The following is a 21,650-nucleotide window of genomic DNA, read 5'->3' on the forward strand; positions in this document are numbered from 1 at the left end:
GCACAGCAGTATTAGCAGCAAAATATACCTAAACTGACAAAACTAAAAACATTCATCGTGCAGAATGGTCAATAGAGGTTTAAATTACTATATTTGATTATCGATATATATAATATACTTACAGCATTTTAATATTGCAACTGGTAAATATGAAGCTAATTTTAACAACTTTATACTGTTGGGCATGCTCATGTATAACATTTCATCATATTTTATGAGATGATGATGATGATATGCTTTTAGAATTTTTTTAATTTGTAAAGTAACTTGGTATTGCTCTCAAATGTGGTGGAGTAGAAGTATAATGCACAATAAAAATTAAATACTCAGGTAAAGTACAAATACCTTATATTTACTGTGGTGCAATGTGTAAGCAGCATTTTACTGTTGCAGCTGGTCAATGTGGAGCTCATTTCAGCTATTTTACCCATACCCATTATGTAGGCTCAGTCAGCTGGTTCCTTACCTAGGGGCTAACATCTGAGGGGTTGTCAGATAATTACTGGAGTAGGAAAAAAAATGAAACCAAGTTCCGCTACACAAATTTATACTCATTTTTTGGACTTATCTCCAATCTTTGATTTTGTTGTGAATTTGTGGATAATTATAGTTATTTATTGTCAGTGAAACCGGCTGCGAAGTTTAGAGGTGAGATTACTCTTTAGGGGAACTACTCATACACATCTTTGACGACAGGTCCCAACTAGTCACTGTTTTTTTAAATAACTTGTGACATGTCAAGATGGTTGGAAACCACTGATTTAATCTTTAACAATGTATTGTGTTTTAAGCTCTTATCAAGTGTTTTTGTGTGTGTGTGTGTGTGTGTGTGTGTGTGTGTGTGTGTGTGTGTAAAATCTTAAAAAATGTTAAAATCTTAATCTGAAAAGTATCTTGTAGCTAAAAATGTAAAATAAGTGTAGTGCAGTAAAATTTACAATATTGTCTTATAAAAATTGTGGTGAAGTAGAAGTATAAAGTGGCAAAGAATGGAAAAACTCAAGTAAAGTACAAGTAACTCAAAAGTGTTCTTAAGTACAGTACTCTATTAAATGCTCTCAGTCATTTGTCAACAATGTATATATTAAATACAACACACTGAAAGGCCGTTTTGGTATGATGAGTACTTGGAGAATTGTGTTTTTGTACCTGGCAACTACACTGCTGATTTGCTGGACTCTGATCTCTTGCGCAATATCTTTTTTTTTTTTTTTTTTTATATATACGTAAAACAATCTCCGTCGTTAAGTCAGTCTCCTATGTTCTTTTTGTCAAGCGCGGACATCCTCTTACGTAAGATCTTTTGAGAATACCATACCATACCATTGTAACGTTACGAGACACGAGCGATCGGTGAAGGGTTTTGTGGGTCATGGAGGAGGAAGGTAAATAAAAGAGAGGCGCTAATAACACACGGCGGCTGGTTTCGGGACGGTTACCGGGGGGTTTGACACGCTGGATGCGGCAACTTCGGTTCTGACGCGGCTGTAAAAGCAGACGGAGAGGACAGACCGGAGAGGAGGGACGGTCGGTACGGCTACAGCAGCAGCTGTCGGCGGTGAGATGAACACCATGCTACCCGTCTGTTCATGCCTCTCAGGGCACATACTACAGGAATCATCTCTGCACTGGCCCTACTGTCGCTAGCTCCCACCGTTAGCTACCGCTAGCTACAGCCGCTATTGTTAAAAGCCGAACGGGTCGTCAGTTCCCGATATCTTTTCCTTTTAACTCGCTGTGTAATGAGCAGCATGTTGGCTACTTAAAAAGAAATGCACCGAGCTACGCTGACCAAGCTAATGTTGCAGTTTATGGCTGAAGCCACGGCTAGCTTCGGCCAAAACAGTGCTATCAGTGTATACACACACACTACTCCCATTCAGTAAACTGGTCTGACATAATGACAGCAGTTTGAGTTAAAACCCTCGTCCGTCTGCACCTGGATGTGGGTTGCTTGCAAGTGTGCTTGCATGTAAGTCTCCGACGGAATTAATTTTCACAATAAATGAGGAGTACGTGTGAATGTGCAGGACAAAAACACATCCTTCTTCACTAATGTATTCAGAAGGTTTGTGGCATGTAGGTGAGCAAGTAAACGGGCGTCCCAGTGGCCTGTATTAATATCTATGTCTAATCCTCTTACTTTGACCTTAATCATCATACAGCAGCTGTTTGCATCAGTAGGAATAAAATATCCATAGACCTGTAGCCTAGACCATAAGAGCGATGGAGAGTCCACCTGTAGAATGAACTCTCCTATGTAATACTTTATCTAGTGTTTTTAGGTGAACGCTGCTATGGTAGAATCGAGTAGATTGGAGTAGACAGGGATTTAAATTTCTATTCCTGACAGTTCATTATGGAAATTGTAACCATTATGTATCCCTCCCGGCGGGTTAGAAAGTTGAGTTGGCCATCATGTGTAGCAGTTTGTCATCTGTTCATCCCTGGGCCTGAATATAGGCCAGTGATTTGAGCAGGAGGGTCTCCTCATGGACAACATATAAGTATTTTCAGGGTTTGCATTTAGGGACTAAATCAGTGTCGTAAGGATTTTTCTGTTGTTACTGTATTGCTTTTTGAGGATGAGGTGAGTGATCATCAGATAACCAAGGGCCAAACAGGACCTAATGTCAAGATAATATTGGTGCTGTGACATGATACCGGGGCTCGATATAATTTAAAATTTTAGACTTTAAAGAATAAGTAATCAAGATAACCAAGAATACCACACTTTTGATAGCAGCGTTTAGTTCAGTTTCAGTATTTTACTTTACAGTTTTTGATATTCAGAGCTAAGGACATATTTCAGTCAGTACTAAAGAAGCATTTAGGTTTAGTACGCAGCCCTGTGTGATGGTAATTATAGTGTGAGACTTTGGTTATAACAATACAGTGATGTAGCTTTAAACGTTGCCTTTTTCCACTATAAAGGCTGCAATACAGTTAAAAGCTAAAATCTTCTGAATTTACTGGACTAGCTGAGAGAAATATGCAGTGAATGTCTGTGCCTGCTGGGCCATCATATCCACATTATTTATGGTTCATCTTAAGCCAGGAAATGACACGGAAAACAGCAGATGGAGCTTGAACTTAGTTATGCGACATGAAGCTATCTGTGCCGTGTGGACGCCCACTAGGTTTCAACTTTGCCTGTCAGTCCTTAAAGGGATCAGGTAAACTTAAGAAATATTTTTAGGGATGTTAAAAAAATTCTCTCTTTTCCAAGGCTGAATATTTAAAGAAGGCAACTTTCCTTGTTCACAGGGTAAATCTACAGAGGTGACTTTCGCTGTGCATATTGCTTCATTTTTTTTTTGTGTAATTTGTAGTGGGGGACATGAACTGCTGACATCTTCACTTTGCAATTAAACCTAATACTGTGCCGCTTACCTTTGGGCATCGTCTTGAATAAATCACACTATTGTGGGATCCGGTGCTGAGTTTCATTGTGACTGTGAATAGTCTGAGGCCTAAATATATGATGCCATTAACTTCCCTGAATCCAGATTGAGTTATATGCGATTGTCCGAAACAAAAAAATTGAGTAATGCATCTGTTCATCCTCTTTTCAGTTCTCAGGTGGTCTGATTGGGTTTGCCTCGTCCTTGTGTTGCCATGGCGATGCGGGAGTTGGTGGAGGCAGAATGTGGGGGAGCCAATCCCCTCATGAAGCTGACCAGTCACATGACCAAGGAAGGGGGGGCATGGCGGCACCGCTCAACACCTACAGTGAGTAATTTGTAGATATCAGTTAGTAGTTCAGATAGCTGAATTTATCAGCTAAATAATTTCCTACAAAATCTGCATATTTCAGCCGTATCACGAAATTGCTACCTGATAGCAGACGTGGCATTGGTTGACTCTGATGTCTTATTTTTTCCTTTATTTCTCCTCAGATTCCCCCCACTCCCATTGAAATTGCAACTGAAGAAGAGGTTAGTGCTTATGATCCTTTGTGTATTCAGCACACTGTGTTGCCTGTAATATTGTATAATGTTTAGTAAAAGTTCCTAATCATTCTGTATGCAGTTTTTTAATATCTAGTCTAAAAAACTAGAATCATTTTTATTAGCTGTAGTAACATGTTTTTATTTTTCTTCCAGCTGGTGAATGAGTTCCTACAGGCACCCCCACGACCCCCCCACACATTTGACATGGGTCAGCTGCTGGAGGAAATGCAGCAGATTGACCAACAGAGCTACAGACAAGCTCCACAGAGAGGTACACGTCATTATTATTATTATTCTCATGTATTTTGCATGCACGTTTCAGGTGTTTTCTTTAGGCTCAAGTCTGTGCACACCTTTTTTCAGCATTTTATACACTGTATGCTTCAATGTCATAGCTCCAGATGTGGCAGCGTTGGCCCTCTCTGGTGACTGGGCGGCCGAGTTTCTCTCAGGTACTGACTCTGGCTCCACACCGGGGATCATCACTCTCGGTGATGCAGCAGATGCTGACTGGACGAGGGAGTTTATCGCTGAGGCTGCAGGTAGCTTGAGTTTGTTATAGTTGCTCTTTCTTTCACTCCAGAAACACATGCCTTGCTTAATGTGCACTTCATGTTTCTGGAGTCATCATCAGTCTGTCATATGTCATCAACTTTAACTGACATCAGACAAACTCTGCATTGTATAAATCCTTTAATTTTTGCATCGAATGTCATTTTAACAAAGTGCCTCCCTTCTGTGTGTGTTTTTTTTTTTTTGTTTTGTTTTTTTTTTCTGCTTCAGATCCTGGACGCTGGGCAGAGGAGTATCTGGAGCAGTCCGAGGAGAAGTTGTGGCTTGGAGACCTGGGAGACAAGGAGAATGAATGGTTTGAACAGGGGCTGGGGGACATGGATAGAGTGTGTTGAAAATATGCAGATGAAAATGGCTTCTTCAGGCACACTGCAATAGATGTGGAGCTTAGGCGAGACACTTCTGGGGGGAGTAAAAGAGAACAAGAGCAGAGGTCGAAAAAGGATGGCAGATTTGAATACATGTCTAAACCTTTATAATATTCTTGTCCTTGTGGCTATAGAATTTAAATTTTTTCATACTTTTAACCTTGTCTAGCCTTTTCTGATTATGTGGAACTTGTCTAACCTTGTCTAACCATCTGTCAAAAGCCAATGACGCATCTGAGCAGCAAGCGAAAACTGATGTATAGTATACTGGCCTTAAAGACGTCTAATCATAAACATAGTGTGGTGACCTCAAAAGAACTCACTTGTACAACAATGCAGAGCACAGCCTTCAGCTTGAATAGACTTTTTCCAGACTACATATGCAGAATAAAACTGTTCTCCTAATCTTATAATGCCTTACAATATAATATTCATATTCTTTGTTGTCAACCTTACAGGTCAAAGGAGTATCAACCAGGAGAGGAACTGAGGCAGACAGCCAATGAGCTTGTCTCAAAGGTTGATGACCCCAAATTACAAAACACTGAGGTGAGCAGTGTGTTCATGTCTTTCTGACAGTCATTGGTTTTTTTTTAATGCCATGCGTCATTCCTTTTTACGTAGCTATCACCATATCCTTTCTCTTTTTCTTTAACCTTTTTGTAGAGTAGTTCCTTAGGTGCATAGTGCATTACTAATGTCGATGACTTAAGGTTGTTTTAAGGTTATTGTCTTAGTTTGGGAAGAAAGTTGTTTGTTTGGAAAGAAAGTATCAGTATAACCCTGACCAGTCAGTAATGGTAATGGTAAATGCTTTTTTGTTGTCACTTTTTTTTTTCCGTTGTTGTGTAGTTCCTGCGATTCATTAGGCAGATTGGCGAGGGCAGTGTCACAGTGGAGAGCAGAACAGACAGACAGCTCAAAGATAAAGCTCAGGCCGAGGAGGCTCAGAACTGGGCCTCCAACCTCAACCAGGTACGAGTCGCTGCCCACTGAGGAGGGGATGGCTGCAACTGGGAATACATTGGGGAAGCACTTTGCCTCACTTTTATACAGTATAGGCTATGCCTTGTGACTCATCACCCCAGTATCTGATGCAGAGTAAAATTTTCCACAAATGTAACCAAAAGCAGCCACTACACTCCCTGTAATATGAAGCTCAAGACTGCACAGCATTGCAGATGGAATTTGTTCAGCAAAGAGAGGACTCTTATGACTACCAGCTTTTCTTCACATGCATTTAGTTTTTAATGTGTTCAGTCAAGCTCCAAACAAGTTATTTTGACTCAGTTTACTTTTAAGTCTTGAGTTTACTGGAGTTGGAAGTGTTTACTTTGACTTCTCCTGACTATTCAGTTCAGGTAGAAAAAGGCTGATGCCAGATTTGGGATTTTTAACTACATTTTCTCCTGAAGTCACGATACTGTGGAAGCCCATTTCCGCCAAGAAAAGCGTAGATCAAGAGATCAAAAGTTAGGTATGGAAAAAATAAAACTAATCTAGGGAAAAAAATATGAGATCAAATTCAAAATTATTAGATAACAAGTCAAAATGTTTTTATCTTAATAAGCAAAAATTATGAGATACTCAGTCAAAAATCAAAATTTGACTATTTCATAAATTTCTTTAGTGTCTAATAATTTTGACTTTGTATCCCTTAACTTTTAACTTTTAAATTTTTATTTATTATCTGTGAAATAGTTTTGATACAGGACATCTAAATCTTGTAACTTTTGACTTAATAGGTCAAAATTTTAACTTGTCTCATAATGTTAAATACCAATTTTTTTATTTTTACCATGTCTAACTTTTCATTTATTTATTGTTTCTTCTCCTGGCAGAAAAGGGTTTCCATATTATCCTGTGCACGTGTAGCTCTCAGTCCTGTTTGTGATCTGTTAACCACGGCTCCATTGTACTTAGTTGCCCTCTAACATTGACATGTACTTTTCCCATTTTTTGACCTGCCTTCGAACTCTCGGCTTGCCATTCCCTCAATTAACAACTGCCAATCATCTACTCCTCCTGCTTCTTAAATTTACTCCTACTCCGCCCACCCTTCCAAAAAAAAAAAAACAAACCACCTCACCAACCACTCCCTCCTCCTCAAAACATTGCCCCATTCCCTACCACCACCTCCTCGCCTCCCGCCATAGTTCCTGACGGAGACTGGGGGAGGGAGTCTTCCCCTGGAACCCCCAGAGAGGCATGAGAAGATTGAGAAAACTAAAGCTAAACAGGCAGAGCAGTGGGCCCAGGTCATCAGGCAGGTAGGACCTCTGTGGTCGTGGCAGCGATAGGTATTTTATTTTCAGCTGCAGTTACTGCTATATTTAAGTTTTGCTACTAGCGCTGAATTTTACGTTTTGTTCTACATGTAAAACAGGATACACATTTAATTCTTTTGTTGCTGTTGGTTGCATTTTCTATCTGATGAAAAATATCAGGAGTTAATTAGGACGAAATGTAAGGAAGGAGTAGGAGAAAATTAGCTTTTTCTGTGCTGTTTCTTCTTTCATCTTTTCCTCCTTTCCATTCACCTCCCTCTATATTTTTCCTGTTTTTATGTAACCATCCTCAGCTCAAATATCAGTTGTCGCAGCCAGTACATGCAGACTCCAGTCAACCCCTGTCAATGCTCTTCATTGCTATTCAGGTGTCAGAGGAGTCAGCTGAAGCCTGGGTAGACGAGTTCACCACATCAGGACCAGATTTCCAACAAGCCAAAGCTGCAGTGGAGGTGAGACGAGAATCAGTAACAACTCAAACCCTATGCCCAAAGCTGAAGCCACTGTGTATTAATAGGGGCAGTGAAAAGGTTTCGGCAAATTGTGTCCTGGAAAGTGGTTTACATACTCCACATTCAAATGGTGGTTTGAATGTGGAAATTGTATAGGGTGGGGAAACTTGCAGTTAGCATCAAGGTGCCTTTGTTAATGTTACTTATTCCCATTAGAGAAAAAACAAACCACAGTCTTTCTCTTTGGACACAGTTATGCTCCAAAATGCCATCAATACACACTCTACTTTCACTTGGAAAAGTAAAGGTCAAATGTGTCTATAATACAGGGTTATTACATGATGTGAGGAGTAAAGTAATGATGTGTATCTCTGTCACTTTGTCAGAGTGATGTGGATTTCTGGGAGAAGCTGCAGCAGGAGTGGGAGGAGATGGCTAAGAGGGATGCAGAGAGCCATCCCTGGCTGTCTGACTTTGATCAGCTACTCAGCACTTCTTATGACAAGGTAGCTGTCAACCTGCTCAGAGCAGCCATGTGCTGAGAATATTTATGTGTTTGAGGATTTCTGAATTTTTCCACATGTCTAAAAGTACACAGCATGCAGTGTGTTTTGTTATGTTATGTTATGTTATTTTATTTTATTTTTTTTTTGTACCTGTCTCAGCAAAATCCTCTTTTAGAACACAATACACAAGAGATACACTGAGCAGCCCTTGTGTTTTCCTTGTGTTTATCGCAGGGGTATCAATTTGAAGAAGACAACCCCTACTTATCCCATCCCGACCCATTGTCAGAGGGAGTGAAGAAGATGGAGGCAGGGGACATCCCTGGGGCCGTACGGTTCTTTGAAAGTGCTGTACAGAGAGAACCAGACAACCAGCTGGTGAGACTTGGGGTTTCATTTGCATTTTAATTTTTTAATTCTTCAGTCACCCTCTTATTTATGCATATGTCGAAAACAGTACATTAAATGTCCTTACTTGTGTATTAGTTATATTTTTTTCCCTGACAGAAAGCAGTTGTAATGATACTCTGGTGTGTGCGCATCTGTTTTCTTTGAATTGCAGGCTTGGCAGTATCTCGGAACCTGTCAGGCAGAAAACGAGCAAGAATTTGCTGCCATCAGCGCCCTCCGCAGGTCAGAAATCAGTTATTAATAATACAGTCCATACAGTTATTTTAGTAACAGTTGTAAACAACCTATATATAAGTAGTGTATCTGAGTTTACTAGGGCACTTACGCCTCCTCTGGACCTCAGGAGGCAGCATGTCTGAGTAACAATATTTTTAAATTGACAGCTGTTCTCTGTGTGGACATTTTTTTTTGGAAATTATGAAGGGTATGCAACAGGGCATGTGGTGACTGATAATCAAGGTCCTTTTCTAGACTGGTTTAGTCCTGTAATTAACTTGTTTGTAGTTCAGTAATGAGCTCAGAGGCTGCTCTTCTGCTTCCTTTTTTTGAGTATTTATGCCCATTCATTACAATTTAAATAGTTGCAAAATGTTACACCATAAATAAGGTAATAGAGGATTTTCAACATTTTCTAGTATAACTAAATCATTGGATAAAAACAAAGTCATTTTATCTCTTGCCTGATTTAAATTTATTTAATTTTTTTCCCCATGGTCATTTTTCTTCCATTAGATGTATAGAGCTGAAGAACGACAACCTGACCGCTCTGATGGCTTTGGCCGTCAGTTTCACCAACGAGTCGCTGCACAGGCAGGCCTGTGAGACTCTCCGTGACTGGCTAAAGCACAATCCAAAATACCGCTCTGTCTGGGAGCAGAATGAGCATGAACGCCAAAAGGATGGTGCCAGAGATAGGGAGAAGGAGAGGGAGAGGTTCGGGTCACTGCTGCCAGAGTGAGTACAGTGTTGCACTGAAAACAGATTACACAGCATCCAGTGATTACAAAATATTTGTAATAATGTACTCTAACCTCTCTTTTTGACTCTCTTTCTGTTTGGCCCTTTTTCTTGGTTTTCCCGCACAGATCTTTGTTTACTGATGTCCAGTCCCTGTTCCTGCATGCGGCCAACTCTGACCCGGCCCAGGTGGACCCCCAGCTGCAGTGTGGTCTGGGAGTTCTCTTCAACCTCAGCGGAGAATATGACAAGGCGGTGGACTGTTTCAGCGCTGCTCTCTCTGTCACACCACAGGTTAGTGTGGAAGCCAGTGCTGAGATCCTAACATCTGTCTTTACCTTGTCTGTTTTTGAGCTCTGTCCCTCTTTTCTTCTGTCTCCATCAGGACTACCTACTGTGGAATAAGTTGGGTGCTACACTGGCCAATGGAAGCCGCTCAGAGGAGGCAGTGGCCGCGTACAGGAGAGCTCTGGAGCTGCAGCCGGGTTTCGTCCGTAGTCGCTATAACTTGGGGATCAGCTGTGTTAACTTAGGAGCACACAGGTGAAGAGGCAATTATATTTGTTTTTAGATGGGCATTTTGTTTAAAAAAAAAAAAAAAAAAAAAAAAGTAATCCTAGCAATCAGATGTTCCAGGTTTTAGCTTTAAAAATGTATAATGCTATTGTCAGACTGTTAACACTAATCTAAATAACACAGCATCTATTTTAGACTTATGACACAGATGATTTACTGTATATCCCCATTTTTCAAACCATGATAAAAACATTGGTTAAATCTTTGTTTGGGGTTGACTCGTCTTGGGATTCACAACCTGCTAGTTTTAAAAGAAATAACAGAAAATTGTCTTGGTTATTTTTAATTTGACTTAAGTAGGCTTTCTTTTTATATCTGGGACAATATTAGAACCTAACAAACCTTGGTGGAATACAATTGCTATTACTTCCACTAGATGTCAGCAACAGTTCTGTAAAATAGACTCAGTTACCAGTTAATTAGGTACACTTACTTAAAAATTATTCAGTGCACTGCAGCAGCCCTGCAATTAATCCTATCTTCATGTCGGTTGTACTGTTCAGTTTTTGTTGAGACTGTATTAGAGAGGTGTGAATTCAACTTTATTGTCGTTTTGGAGGATGTTGTTATCAATAAAGGTAAACTGAAAAACACAGGTTAGCACTAGCAGAATTCTGTCTTAATTTGAAAGTGTACTTTAACTATGATCTTATTTGGATTAAAGTAATCCAGAATTGCTGTTTACTTGCAACAATTTATTAGGAGTCTTGTCTTAATCAGGCTAATAACAGAATATCGCAGTTGATGTAAATGTTAATCTATCTGAAATTAACTTTCATCCTGTCCTGTTTTCCTTCTCCTTCATCCTCAGAGAGGCAGTGGAGCACTTCCTCGAAGCTCTGTCTCTACAGCGCCAGGCCGCTGGGGACGGAGCGAGAGCTGCTAGGGGGCCTGGAGGTGCTGCAGCAACCATGATGTCTGACAACATCTGGTCTACCCTGCGCATGGCTCTCAGCATGATGGGGGAGAGCTCTCTGTACGCTGCTGCTGATCGCCGGGACTTGGACACATTGCTGGCTCACTTCTGCCAGAGAGAGGTGGACGGTGGGACAGAATGAAGACGAGCTAGGGGAGGGCTTATTGAGTGTGAATGTGTTTTGCTGGGTGGTAAATGTTTGGGTGACTGAATGAAGCAGAGAGGAATCAGAGTCGTAATGGTTAGAGAGAAATGGAGATGGAAGACACTGTGAATTATCCACCATCCTTGAGACATCATCTTGTGCTCGTGTGTGCTTAAATGACTTCTATCAAATGTTGCAGTATTAGTCTCTACCTGGAGAGAAACAGCCAGCAGTACTACAGTCATGTCACTGTAATTTACATGTTTTACAGTCTACTCATTCCCTCCTACTCTGTTGAAATTTGTTCTCAGTGAAGAAAGTAAATGATGAAGAATGAGTAAATCCCTTCTGTATTCAGTAGCCAGCAGTATGGAAAGTTATGTGTATCATGACACTCAATGCTCTCATAATCTTTCTTAACAGCAGGTTGTAAATTGAACTGTATACTCACTGCAGTTATGTAAATTAAAGGTACACTATTTCTGTGATATTGAAAAGAGTACTGCTTTTTATCAAAAGTGCTCCCAAGAAAAGGATTATGCCGGTCCAGAAGTGCTACAGTGGCTTGATCTTCTGTTTTTTGTGTTTTTGGTTTTTTTTTTAAATAAATACCTTATTTAATTTTTTAGTAATCAATTATCAGCCTGGACAATGACCTGACAACCAGCGGGACTGTTACTGTTATGATAAGGTGTGTGTATGTGTGTACAGTATGTGTGTGTGTGTTTGGGGTTGGGTGGGGGATATTAATCGTGCATTGGATGAAAAGATCATTTTATTGTAATTTCATTGGGAATGATTTCTCTGGGCTCCTCTCTTGCTCTTTTTCATATCGCTCTTGTAAAACAATTTGCTTCATTGTAAAATAATGCTACAGGCCATATTGTGTATTGTAACATAATTGTTGCACTATAATTGTTTTCAGGCTAGTTATATCCTGACTGCAATGTTTAATATAATATTCAGCAATAAAGCTTTGATTCCAAACATGTGTTGGTGATATTTTTTTTTTTCTTTTCTCCCAAGCAATTAATCAGTCAATAAACAAATTGGCCAGGTGTTATAGAAAAGTATGGCAAGCTGAAAGGAGAACTTTAACAAATATTGAATACAGGTAACGGATGCCAGCAAGTGTTTCAAAGTTGGGACTGCTTTTGCTAAGACTTTGAAATCTAAGGTGTTATGGATAGTCACAATGATATAAGAAAAAAGACCTGTGTTTACAGATTTATATTGGGCTTTTAACCACAGCCTTATACTGTTTACCAAATATAAAATGAATGAAGCTGTTTAAATTCATTATTTTTAATTAGTATGTGAATTTAAATATAGATCCTGGAGGGTGCGATCAGATAATTTGTAGAGTTTAATTAGAATGAACTAATTTTTACAAGGCTTTCAAATTTTACTTTTAATTTGACCCACTATTGTGGCTCATGTACCTCCTCTGTGGGATGGTCTTCATTTAATTAACACTGATTACAAGTCTTTCAATTAAAGACAGCCATCCTTGAATTAAAGTGATCAGAAATTGTATACAGTAAATTTCAGAGATAGGGGAAAAAAACCATGTGATGGAATACATTTTAAAAAGCTGAATCTAATTTTGATTCCATTTTAATTTGTTCATTGATCCTTTAAAGACAGCATAAGGAAGTAAAATTGCCAACTGTCAAATTTAATCATGTTTTGAATAATTTTATTTATGTTTACTTTATTGATGCATATTTTTTTAATGCAAAAGTGATGTATTATTTTATAATACCTTTTGAAAATGTATCCGTTTATTGATTATATGCAAACACTCTGAAGTAAAAGGATAATTGTTCCGATAGCACACTACAGCCTGCACAGATATTTCTGTCAGTTTCTGTAACAAGGTAAAATTGCATTTTACATCGTCCACAGATAACGTAGAAATTCGTGATTTGCACTTGTGTTTTGCCCTCCCTGGGATCCATAAAAAGCATCACTTTCTCGAGTCTGGCATTTCCTTTAGCCAGTGATTAGGGAGAAGCACGTTTCAGGAGGATTGCACCAACATTACATTTCATTTTTCCGTCACGTGAAAAACAAGGCAGACGTTTATTTCAACTTTCAAATGCGTTATCAGCAGGACGCTACGCCCAATTCTAGTACGCCGGGTTCTCAGCCAATCGGCGCCGAGCAGGCGGAGAGGACGCGCACGCTGATTGGTTTATTTAAAAGTAACATGCACGCAACCCCGCCATTTAAATGTTTTAAAAGTCGTGAATGTCCCCAGTCTAGCTCAAGTGTGGCGTTAGTGAAAGGAGTTTTAACTACACAGCTCGTCGACTGCCCTTGTCTCGTTTGAGGTAAGCAAGGAAATATATGGCGAACTTGGTTCATGTAAATTGAAGTAACCTTCACTCAACGTCTTAACTCATTACGATCAACGGTTAGTATCACAACGTTACACCTTTACCTGATTTCATGAACGAAATGGGGGAAACGTCACGCCAACTGACCTTAGCTAAGATAGCTTGTTGTTAGCTTTCTAGCCAATTCTGTAATTCGCATGAATTACACAAAATTGTGTCTTCATCGTTACATAGGCATAGTCATTTTAAATACTAGTGTGTGAACACGATACATGTTGTTTTGTAAGTTATGTGCGGGGTTAAATTAAGTTTCTTTCATATTGTATGCAACACTTTATGACTGTATACAGCAGCCAGGAGGTCAAACTTTCATTGTATGCTAATGCACACTTTTTTTTTTAATTTTAATTTAGAAATTACAACAATTCCATCACTGTTTTATACATCCATGATGTTTTGTTACCACATTTGTTCTATGTAGGATGTTGTGTTTTTTTTTTTTTTTTTTTTTTGTGAAGTGAAGAGACTTTCTGCTCTGGTGGACATTACAACTGTTCAATTCTATCATGTTTTATCTACCTGTGAGCCAGCTAACCTTAAATAAGCATCATGGGATCCAGTGAGAGCAAGATGCTTGTATCTGCACCAATAAAACCAGAACCAGCCCTCAAAAACGGACATGTCAGTCATCTGAAGGATCCACGCTCTCCATCAGAAGGCATTAATCGCAATCCTATTCAGGTAGGTCACCTGGTTTATAAACTAGCAGACATACTGCAAGGTGTGGGAGGGGAACGTTTCCAAACAGTCTAACAATACCAAAGTTTTTTTTTCTTAGGTGTGTGGGCTTGTGTCCCAAACTACTGCTGCGGTGAAAAGTGAGTGTCCAATGGCATTCACTGATCCCCGCTCACCTACTGTTGGCATTATCCGCACTCCAATCAGAGACGTCATGAGAGGTAACTGTTGGGTAAACAATAACTTTCAGCTAGGCTTTTCTCACCTCAGAAATGGCGTGTAACATGTTGTTCCACTTGCGCCTACAGCGACAGTTGGGTCCTTTGCTCGCCGCCTGGGCATGCTTCTCCCCAATGAGACTGAAGGCAAAGTACCTGAAGCCCCTCAGAAACGCTTTAATGATGCCGTGGAGGAGGACGCCTTCAAGGGTGAGGAGCTGGCTTCCACTGAGCCACTCCTGACTCCTCAGTCTTCCCACACCTTTGGGTCCTTGGCTGAGCATGCTAACCTCCTTGCCACTCCTGTGCTTCGACCCCTCCAGAGCGTGGGTGACTCAAGCCCCTTTGTGCTTCTTGAGGAGCCCCAGGCGGAGGTGGAGATAGAAACAGAGGCAGATATTAGCCTGGAGGAGGCAGAAGAAGCAAGAGAGTCTCCTCTTCACAAGAGACTGAGCATGAGCCTGATAACTTGCCATGAGGGAGCAACCCCATCACAGGTCTTTGCTGAGGTGCACCGTGACAGTACTTCTTCTCCAGTACCTAGCGTGGAAGTGGAGCCACTCAGGGATGGTGTGGATCACTCTTATGCCGTTCCGTCTAAAACTGTTGAACCAGAGTCCCCCGTTAAGCCTGCCCCAACCACTGATCTTAAAAATTCCCCCGTTCAGACATCCCCTGCACAGCCAGAAGAAGCAGAGAAACTGTCATCTTCTGAAGACACAGAGGAGCTTGTTAAAGAATATTCTTTGCTTCCTGCATTAGCTTCATCAGAGCCACCAACTGTCCCCAGCCCAGAGCAGCCTCAGCTCTGCAACGGCATCCGCTTCCCCACCTTGGACTCGAAAAGTCCCAGTCAGGTGGTGTTCAAGCCGCAGTGGTTGGGAAAAGGCTTTGGTGCCTCTGGACTAAGAGCCAGAGGATTGCAGGGCCAGGGTGGAAAAGGAGGCTCCTCTCCTCTGGCTGTCCGTGTGGCCGTTAAGAACGCAACCAATGAAAACAAGGGACAGTCTGGAAAACTAAAGCAGAAAGGTGTGTAGATTTGTTTATTTTATTTATTGGTTTGTTTTTTATCTATAACAAGATTTTGTTGTTTAATGTTTTTTGCTTCTTTTCTAGGTACTGAAGGCCGCTCCCCACTGCAGATCCTTAAGGAGGCCAACTCGCCCAGGGACCAACGTTCTCAGGTATTGTACACAAGCAAGCTCTCACTGCCAGTGATGCCTACTCTCCTTTACTCTCGCAAACTTTATTTGAATCTAGACTTGTATGTGAAAGTGTTGCTGAGTAATTTAATTGTTCAAAAGTGTATCCCAATACCAAGTAAATCAATTGCTGTGGTAATGCTTTGACTTCCCCACTTTCCAGATGAAGCTGAAGGTGTCCACCCCCGATAAGCAGAGGCGTGGACAGATGGACCGCAGAGTGCTGGCAGTGGCTCTGGATAAAGAGAACAGATGATGCACTGCAGAAATGTGTACAGATTCCTGCCACTTTTTATCTCTTAAAACGTGCTTTTATGTATACAGTTTTCTAAAGCTGATTTTTCTTTTTCTTCTTGTCATGTGTATATTACTTTTAACTGCCACTTTGTGCAGTTTCCTACCTTGTTTCGTCCTTTTTTGTAAATATAAATAAAGTTATTTGCATTCATACCTCAGGTTTAAATCTTTTGTATTGGTTGTAACATAGTTTTGCTGCTGTTTCTGCAGGGATTTCATTTTGTGTGTGTGTGTGGGTTGGGTTTTTTTTTTTTTTTTTCTTCTCTGACATAACTTAATTTTCTCCTATACTTAAAAATGCTAAATTTCAAAAACAGAATAAAAGCTTAATACTAAATATTTATTTTGTAAAAATGTCATTTCACGCAACCGCTATCTTAATCCCAAAACTCCTGGCTTTGACACAACTGTTTATTCCTCTCCATCGTCCCTATTTATAGTTAGCAGTTTATAATTAAGACACATTAGAGTGAGCCTTCAAATAAACCAGGAAATTTTAAGTTTATCCATAGGACACTAAATTTCTGTATGCACATATCCAAAGATCTAAAATAATTGAAAGTACTGAAAAAAATTTTTTGAGTGCTTCAGCAATGTTGATGCCATAGTTTATGGCTCAATTCAAAACACAATTAAACTGAGGTCGTATGTTGGAAATTAACTTAAGACTTGTGTAATGCAGAATCCCAGGTTTATTAGACAGTCTTTAAGAAAGGTAGAATTGCTTTACTTTGCACAGTGTGTATCCAAGTGTTGGAAAAGAGGTTGTCCAAATTCTAGTAAGAGCTTGGAGATTTTTTTTTTTTTTTCTGTATTTACAAACATTCCTTCAAGTTTATCTTTTATGCAGAGGAAATGGCAAGCTCTTATATACAGATTCAGATGTGTTGCTCATATGCACACAACAGCAGTTATCATCCAAAAAAAAAAAAAAAACTCATACAAAGAGTCCTGTCCTGAGACAAATGGGTCATCTTTTTTTGTTAGTGCTTAATGAACCATAAAAACCTTTTTATTTTCCCATCTGTAAGTTCAACAGTTTACCCAAAGCACTTTTCAGGTCTAACCCTGGGGGTTAGTCCAAATGATGAGACCCCAAATCCTGGAAAATATTGTCCATCAATCACATACAAAACAACTCAAACACTAATGTAGACATCTGCAAACTATAACTCCATTTTAATTGAAATTAGAAAATGAGAAGAATGTAAATGTAAGCATCTAGGGAAACTACCAAAAACTACGAACCAACAACAGTCTGAAACAAAAACGCAAATGCTCATATTATTCATATGATATAACTTATGCTTGATATAAAACACAGCATATTAGTAGAGCTAGTGTGAACCTACACAGGCTGTAACTTGACACATTTTCAGTTCTATCTCATCCAGTGTGCTACCATTTCCATTTGGCAACTGTTCTCATTGGGTGATTTTGGAATTGCTGCGATACATGTGCATAAGTTATTGATTTGAACCGCAATATAATTCACAATTAAGAGGAATGGTCTTTTCAATGTCCCACCCCAAATTCCCCCATAACGTGAGAAGAAAGGTGAGAGCGCAATGTGACAGAGGAGAAAATCTTCACATTACAATCCCTCTCCAACATTAGATAGGACTTGGCACAATTAAAATACCCTCTTCTCACCCTATGCAGCTCCTCGTCCCTCATCCCTCCCTCAAACTCCAATATCTTTTTTTATCTCCTTCACTTTCTCCCAGGCAGATGTTAACTGCTCTCTTCCTGCTCACTGGTGAGGGACAGCCTCAGTTCCATATCTTGAGGAAGCTGTCCCAGGATCCTGTGCAACACGCCATGCCATCTGCTGACACTCCGATACAGCTGACTCTGTTGTCGTGACCAGCCAGCACTCCTGGGCCACCACACAGGAGAAGAGACAAGTTGTAAGCAGAACTGGAAATGCCTGTGAAATCACTCAGATGCAGACCATTCCCTCCCATGTCGGGGGTTTTTAGATGCTTACAGTTGCTGAATTCACTTTATTGTCCCTGTTTTCCACCTGTACTCACCCACTCTCTCAGCTTTAAGAGAGTCCCAGATGTTGACGTTGAAGTCGTCATAGCCAGCCAGTATCAGGCGTCCAGACAGGGAGGGTGCCAGGGAGGTCACCCCGCACATGATGCTGGAGTCCTGGTAGGTGATGAGCTCTTGGTCAGCTCGCAAGTCGTACAACTTACAAGTAGCATCATCGGACCCGGTTATCACTGCGTTACCATTGGGGAAGAACTGGAAGAAAGAGAGGGGATTAGAAACTAGGTCTCCCTTATGCAAAAAAAAAAATTTCAATTTCTGTATAAAACCGAGCTGGAAATCTTCTACATCCTCACCCCAATTGCATTGATGTCACTCTCATGCCCTCCAAAGGTCTGTCTGCATGCGCCCTCCCTGATGTCCCACAGCTTGGCCGTGAAGTCACACGCCCCTGAGATGAAAAACTTGAAGTCTGGGGACACGGCCAGGGACATGCAGTCTCCCTGGTGTCCTGCAAAGACGGTCTTTTGGGTTCCTGTCTCAATGTCCCATAGTACGCTTAAGGAGACAAACACAATATTTATTTCTGTTTTAACTACAGAGATTTCGGGAAGTTGCAGTATACTTTTTAGTTCAATTAATCATATTATATTCTTACCAAGTGCAGTCGCCGGAGCTGGTGATGATCTCACTGTCACTAAGGAAACGACAGCAGGACAGGTAACCTGGGCAACCAAAGAAATACTATATGAGCAACCGTAAAGGACAACGAGAGTAAATACTGTCAAATGCAAGGAGTACCCAACCATGTCCAACATCAGAGCATCAGTGACTTCAAGAGATTTCATTTCCAAGCCGTGTTGTCCTACCCGTGTGTGCCGCCAGCTCACGCATGACCTTGACGTTCCCATCCTTTCCCTTGAGATTGTATATGGAGCACATATTGTCCAGACCACCACAAGCCACTAGGTTTCCCGAGGGTGCATAGGCGCAAGTCATCACCCATGATGACTTGAGTGGGATGGCATTCACCTGGGGCCACACAGAGGACCATTTAAACTCTTGTCTTTAACAACAGAAATCAAATGAACTCAAATTCCTGAATCTGAATGGAAGCTACAAACATTTACATCCCCTGAAAACGTATGTTTTCAAGCTTTCAGCTTCTTACAGTGAGCGATGGAGTCCTACATAAACCCTGTTTTCTGCCAAAGTTAGAAAAAAATTTGGATATATAACGTTTCAGATTTCTGTTTTTCGATTTTTCTCTGCACCCTTCTCCCTGGTTTGAAGTGGGAGGGATGGGTGATGTCACATACTTCTGTGAACCAATCAGGATTCAGCAACATGTTAATCCGAATCTGGTGATAGTTGGTGGGTCGTCAGTCAAATCTATTCAAAACACTTCAGCACAGTTCTAAAGAAGCAGATTAGCTGAGTTTATGAGCATAAAACTCTTAATAAACAATACGTAAAGATGTTTTATACATTGATTGTTGCTAATTTAGTCATGAATATTTAATGTTTTAGAGAAATGCTTAAAATTTAAAATTTGTGTGCCTTGAGGCAGTAAGGTTACATGTGTATTTTGGTGTGTTTGAGGGTGGATATATGCTGCAAGGTTCTGGCCACAGTTACTGCCTACTCAGTTTTAGCAGGGAAAATTTCATGCATTCATATGGTGTAGATTTACTTGTTTCCACTATTTACTGTAACTATGATACACCTCGGTTTTGCTCTCTCTTACCTTGTTGGTTGTGATGCTGTCCCACACTATGAGTTTTCCATCTTGTGAGGCACTGACACACAGTCTGGTGGGTTTACATTAATAGTGATTAAAAAACAAAGACTGAGAAAGTCCCAGAAAGACACATACAGGCATATGCCACGTTCATAAGAATAAACCCTAGTTTAAAGCAATATGTCTACTTCACCAGTTTGAATTCCTTATTACATTTATTGGCTCTCCTCACTCTAATTCTGTGCTAAATTTAATAGAAAACCATCAGATCTTGACTGTGTATAAATAAAACAGCAGGTGTTCTCTCAATTTGTGTACAATATGCCGTGGATTTACTTGGAGTCAGTGGCCCAGTGCATAGCATAGATCTTGGCAAGGTGTCCCCTTAGTGTTTTCCTGGTCTTCATCTGAACACGCCCCACCACGGTGATCCCAGCCGCTGCCTCCTGCAGTGTGGTGTCCTGCACTGCCTTACGAGCTGCCTGGGGAGCAGAACAAGCATAAACAAAGGTGGTCAGGTCACTGCCAATATTGATCTACAATGCGGTTATGAATAATAAAGTTATTTCGGGTGAAGTAAATGTCAAGATATTGTGGATAATCATATCATTTTCTTGATTTGTTACAGACAAAATGATGGGCTTACTGACAGTGATCTGGTCTTTGAGACTGTCCGCCTCCTTTCGCAATTGCTCCATTTCACCCATGGTGATGATCTTTAGGTATGGTCACTAATGGAGACAGGGAGAGATGTCAGGGATAGCTGATAATCCTGAAATTTAGAAGAAGAAGACAGGTAGGGAGACAATAAAAACAGAAGTCAGTTCACAAGAAGCAATTCAAGAAAATAGTTTTGATTCGTACCTTTATCTTTCAGTAACAGCATTGCCCGCAGTAATGCTTCATGCTGGGATTTTACTTGCACCTACCTGAATGATTTATAATCCTCTCTAGCTCCATTCTCCAAGTCAGTACTATTTTGCAAGTCAAACTGGCCCTCGTCTACTTTGCAAACTTTCATAAACACACAGAAACCCACAGAACACGCCTACACATGCATTCACATACGCGCGTGCGCACACACAAATACATGCAGCCAGCATGAATAATTGACTATGACATTAACAGCAAAAGTAATTGTTCTTCAGATGATGTGAGCACACATCCTCACCCTGAATGTACACAGAAACCAGTATGTCCTGTAACAATGTCATTAGTGTATCAGCTCTCAGCCGGTCATCTTTCACTTCACAAAAAATTCACAACACTGATAGGGGAGTTTGTGCCATTTAACACTCCAGTGCGCTCTCACCTAATGTTGATGGCTATTGAATTTGGTAATGTCATGATTAAATGAGCAATGTTTGGCTGTAAGGCAATCACCTAATGGACAAACTCATACAGTGTGACAAATGTCATCAAGGCACAAGTCAAAAGGCAGAGTCACGAGCTCAAGCTGATTTGACAGAAAGAGAGTAGTGCAAAGAGGAAAGCATGACACATGTAACACACACAGTAACTTCAAAGCAGCACAATAAAACCAACCTCAACAAAAAAACACCCTCCTCCTTGTACTGTACACATGCAGATATTACAAATGACTTCTCTCTTCTTGTGAAACAAGAAATTGGCATGATGACATTTCCTTTATCTTACCTTGAAAACTAATGGTAATACTTGTGTTGATCTTATCGTATGTGTCCCTGCAGCAATCTCCCACCCTCTCTGTCACTATTTGAATAAGTGTCCCTGTCAAAACACATGACCAAGTGGATTTGCCTCTAATTTGTTTGAAGTGAAAAGGAGAGGAAAGGAGTGAAGGAGGAAGTAACTCTGCAAAAGAAAGAGATCTGATTTAATTGTTTGCCACTGGGCCCTATCCTTGATCCATCTGTAATGCTTAAAGTGAATGGAAGATGGCCTAGAATGTGTTGAAATGAAATTAAGAGTGCTGATTTATGGCCTTTAT

At 40.4% G+C, this 21,650-nt stretch overlaps 3 protein-coding genes across 8 annotated transcripts; 2 read left to right on the plus strand and 1 right to left on the minus strand.

Annotated features, from left to right (window-relative positions):
• The first annotated feature begins 1,242 nt into the window (after window positions 1-1,242).
• On the plus strand, window positions 1,243-12,136 carry pex5 (peroxisomal biogenesis factor 5). Of its 3 annotated transcripts, XM_040117508.1 has the most exons (17): window positions 1,243-1,558; window positions 3,576-3,732; window positions 3,900-3,938; window positions 4,107-4,224; window positions 4,349-4,495; window positions 4,737-4,821; window positions 5,353-5,443; window positions 5,747-5,869; window positions 7,051-7,164; window positions 7,551-7,634; window positions 8,021-8,140; window positions 8,375-8,518; window positions 8,703-8,773; window positions 9,284-9,505; window positions 9,637-9,802; window positions 9,894-10,051; window positions 10,896-12,136. In XM_040117508.1, the coding sequence occupies exons 2-17, from the start codon at window positions 3,619-3,621 to the stop codon at window positions 11,140-11,142; spliced, it is 2,043 nt and encodes a 680-aa protein (XP_039973442.1). In that variant the 5' UTR covers window positions 1,243-1,558; window positions 3,576-3,618; the 3' UTR covers window positions 11,143-12,136. The 3 variants fall into 3 exon arrangements, with proteins under 3 accessions (XP_039973442.1, XP_039973443.1, XP_039973444.1); XM_040117509.1 differs by lacking the exon at window positions 7,051-7,164; XM_040117510.1 differs by lacking the exons at window positions 5,747-5,869; window positions 7,051-7,164.
• Window positions 12,137-13,356: 1,220 nt separating this feature from the next.
• On the plus strand, window positions 13,357-16,100 carry cdca3 (cell division cycle associated 3). Of its 3 annotated transcripts, none has more exons than XM_040117572.1 (6): window positions 13,357-13,481; window positions 14,078-14,228; window positions 14,326-14,446; window positions 14,534-15,472; window positions 15,560-15,627; window positions 15,809-16,100. In XM_040117572.1, exons 2-6 carry the CDS (start codon window positions 14,097-14,099, stop codon window positions 15,899-15,901), a joined length of 1,353 nt encoding a protein of 450 aa, XP_039973506.1. In that variant the 5' UTR covers window positions 13,357-13,481; window positions 14,078-14,096; the 3' UTR covers window positions 15,902-16,100. The 3 variants fall into 3 exon arrangements, with proteins under 3 accessions (XP_039973506.1, XP_039973507.1, XP_039973508.1); XM_040117573.1 differs by having other exon boundaries at window positions 13,367-13,481; window positions 14,074-14,228; XM_040117574.1 differs by having other exon boundaries at window positions 13,439-13,564.
• An 844-nt stretch (window positions 16,101-16,944) lies between these two features.
• gnb3a (guanine nucleotide binding protein (G protein), beta polypeptide 3a) lies at window positions 16,945-20,663 on the minus strand. Of its 2 annotated transcripts, none has more exons than XM_040117603.1 (9): window positions 20,611-20,663; window positions 20,332-20,453; window positions 20,018-20,163; window positions 19,688-19,751; window positions 18,810-18,972; window positions 18,599-18,665; window positions 18,297-18,498; window positions 17,979-18,195; window positions 16,945-17,821 (listed from the first exon to the last, which is right to left on the minus strand). In XM_040117603.1, the coding sequence occupies exons 2-9, from the start codon at window positions 20,386-20,388 to the stop codon at window positions 17,715-17,717; spliced, it is 1,023 nt and encodes a 340-aa protein (XP_039973537.1). In that variant the 5' UTR covers window positions 20,389-20,453; window positions 20,611-20,663; the 3' UTR covers window positions 16,945-17,714. The 2 variants fall into 2 exon arrangements, with proteins under 2 accessions (XP_039973537.1, XP_039973538.1); XM_040117604.1 differs by having other exon boundaries at window positions 20,332-20,412; window positions 20,546-20,651.
• Window positions 20,664-21,650: the final 987 nt, after the last annotated feature.

The sequence above is a fragment of the Xiphias gladius genome, chromosome 22 (genome assembly GCF_016859285.1).
Source record: "Xiphias gladius isolate SHS-SW01 ecotype Sanya breed wild chromosome 22, ASM1685928v1, whole genome shotgun sequence".
Taxonomy (NCBI): Eukaryota; Metazoa; Chordata; class Actinopteri; order Istiophoriformes; family Xiphiidae; genus Xiphias; species Xiphias gladius.

Excerpts from the sequence above, each read along its gene's own strand:
- pex5 (XM_040117508.1), top strand. The coding sequence starts at position 3,619 with ATGGCGATGCGGGAGTTGGTGGAGGCAGAATGTGGGGGAGCCAATCCC. Across the intron at positions 5,870-7,050 it reads GGGCCTCCAACCTCAACCAG|TTCCTGACGGAGACTGGGGG; the intron begins GTACGAGTCGCT and ends CTCCCGCCATAG. Across the intron at positions 8,774-9,283 it reads GCCATCAGCGCCCTCCGCAG|ATGTATAGAGCTGAAGAACG; the intron begins GTCAGAAATCAG and ends TTCTTCCATTAG.
- gnb3a (XM_040117603.1), bottom strand. The coding sequence starts at position 20,388 with ATGGGTGAAATGGAGCAATTGCGAAAGGAGGCGGACAGTCTCAAAGAC. Across the intron at positions 19,752-20,017 it reads CACTGGGCCACTGACTCCAA|ACTGTGTGTCAGTGCCTCAC; the intron begins GTAAATCCACGG and ends TAAACCCACCAG. Across the intron at positions 18,499-18,598 it reads AGCTCCGGCGACTGCACTTG|CGTACTATGGGACATTGAGA; the intron begins GTAAGAATATAA and ends TGTCTCCTTAAG.
- cdca3 (XM_040117572.1), top strand. The coding sequence starts at position 14,097 with ATGGGATCCAGTGAGAGCAAGATGCTTGTATCTGCACCAATAAAACCA. Across the intron at positions 14,447-14,533 it reads AATCAGAGACGTCATGAGAG|CGACAGTTGGGTCCTTTGCT; the intron begins GTAACTGTTGGG and ends TTGCGCCTACAG. Across the intron at positions 15,473-15,559 it reads TGGAAAACTAAAGCAGAAAG|GTACTGAAGGCCGCTCCCCA; the intron begins GTGTGTAGATTT and ends CTTCTTTTCTAG.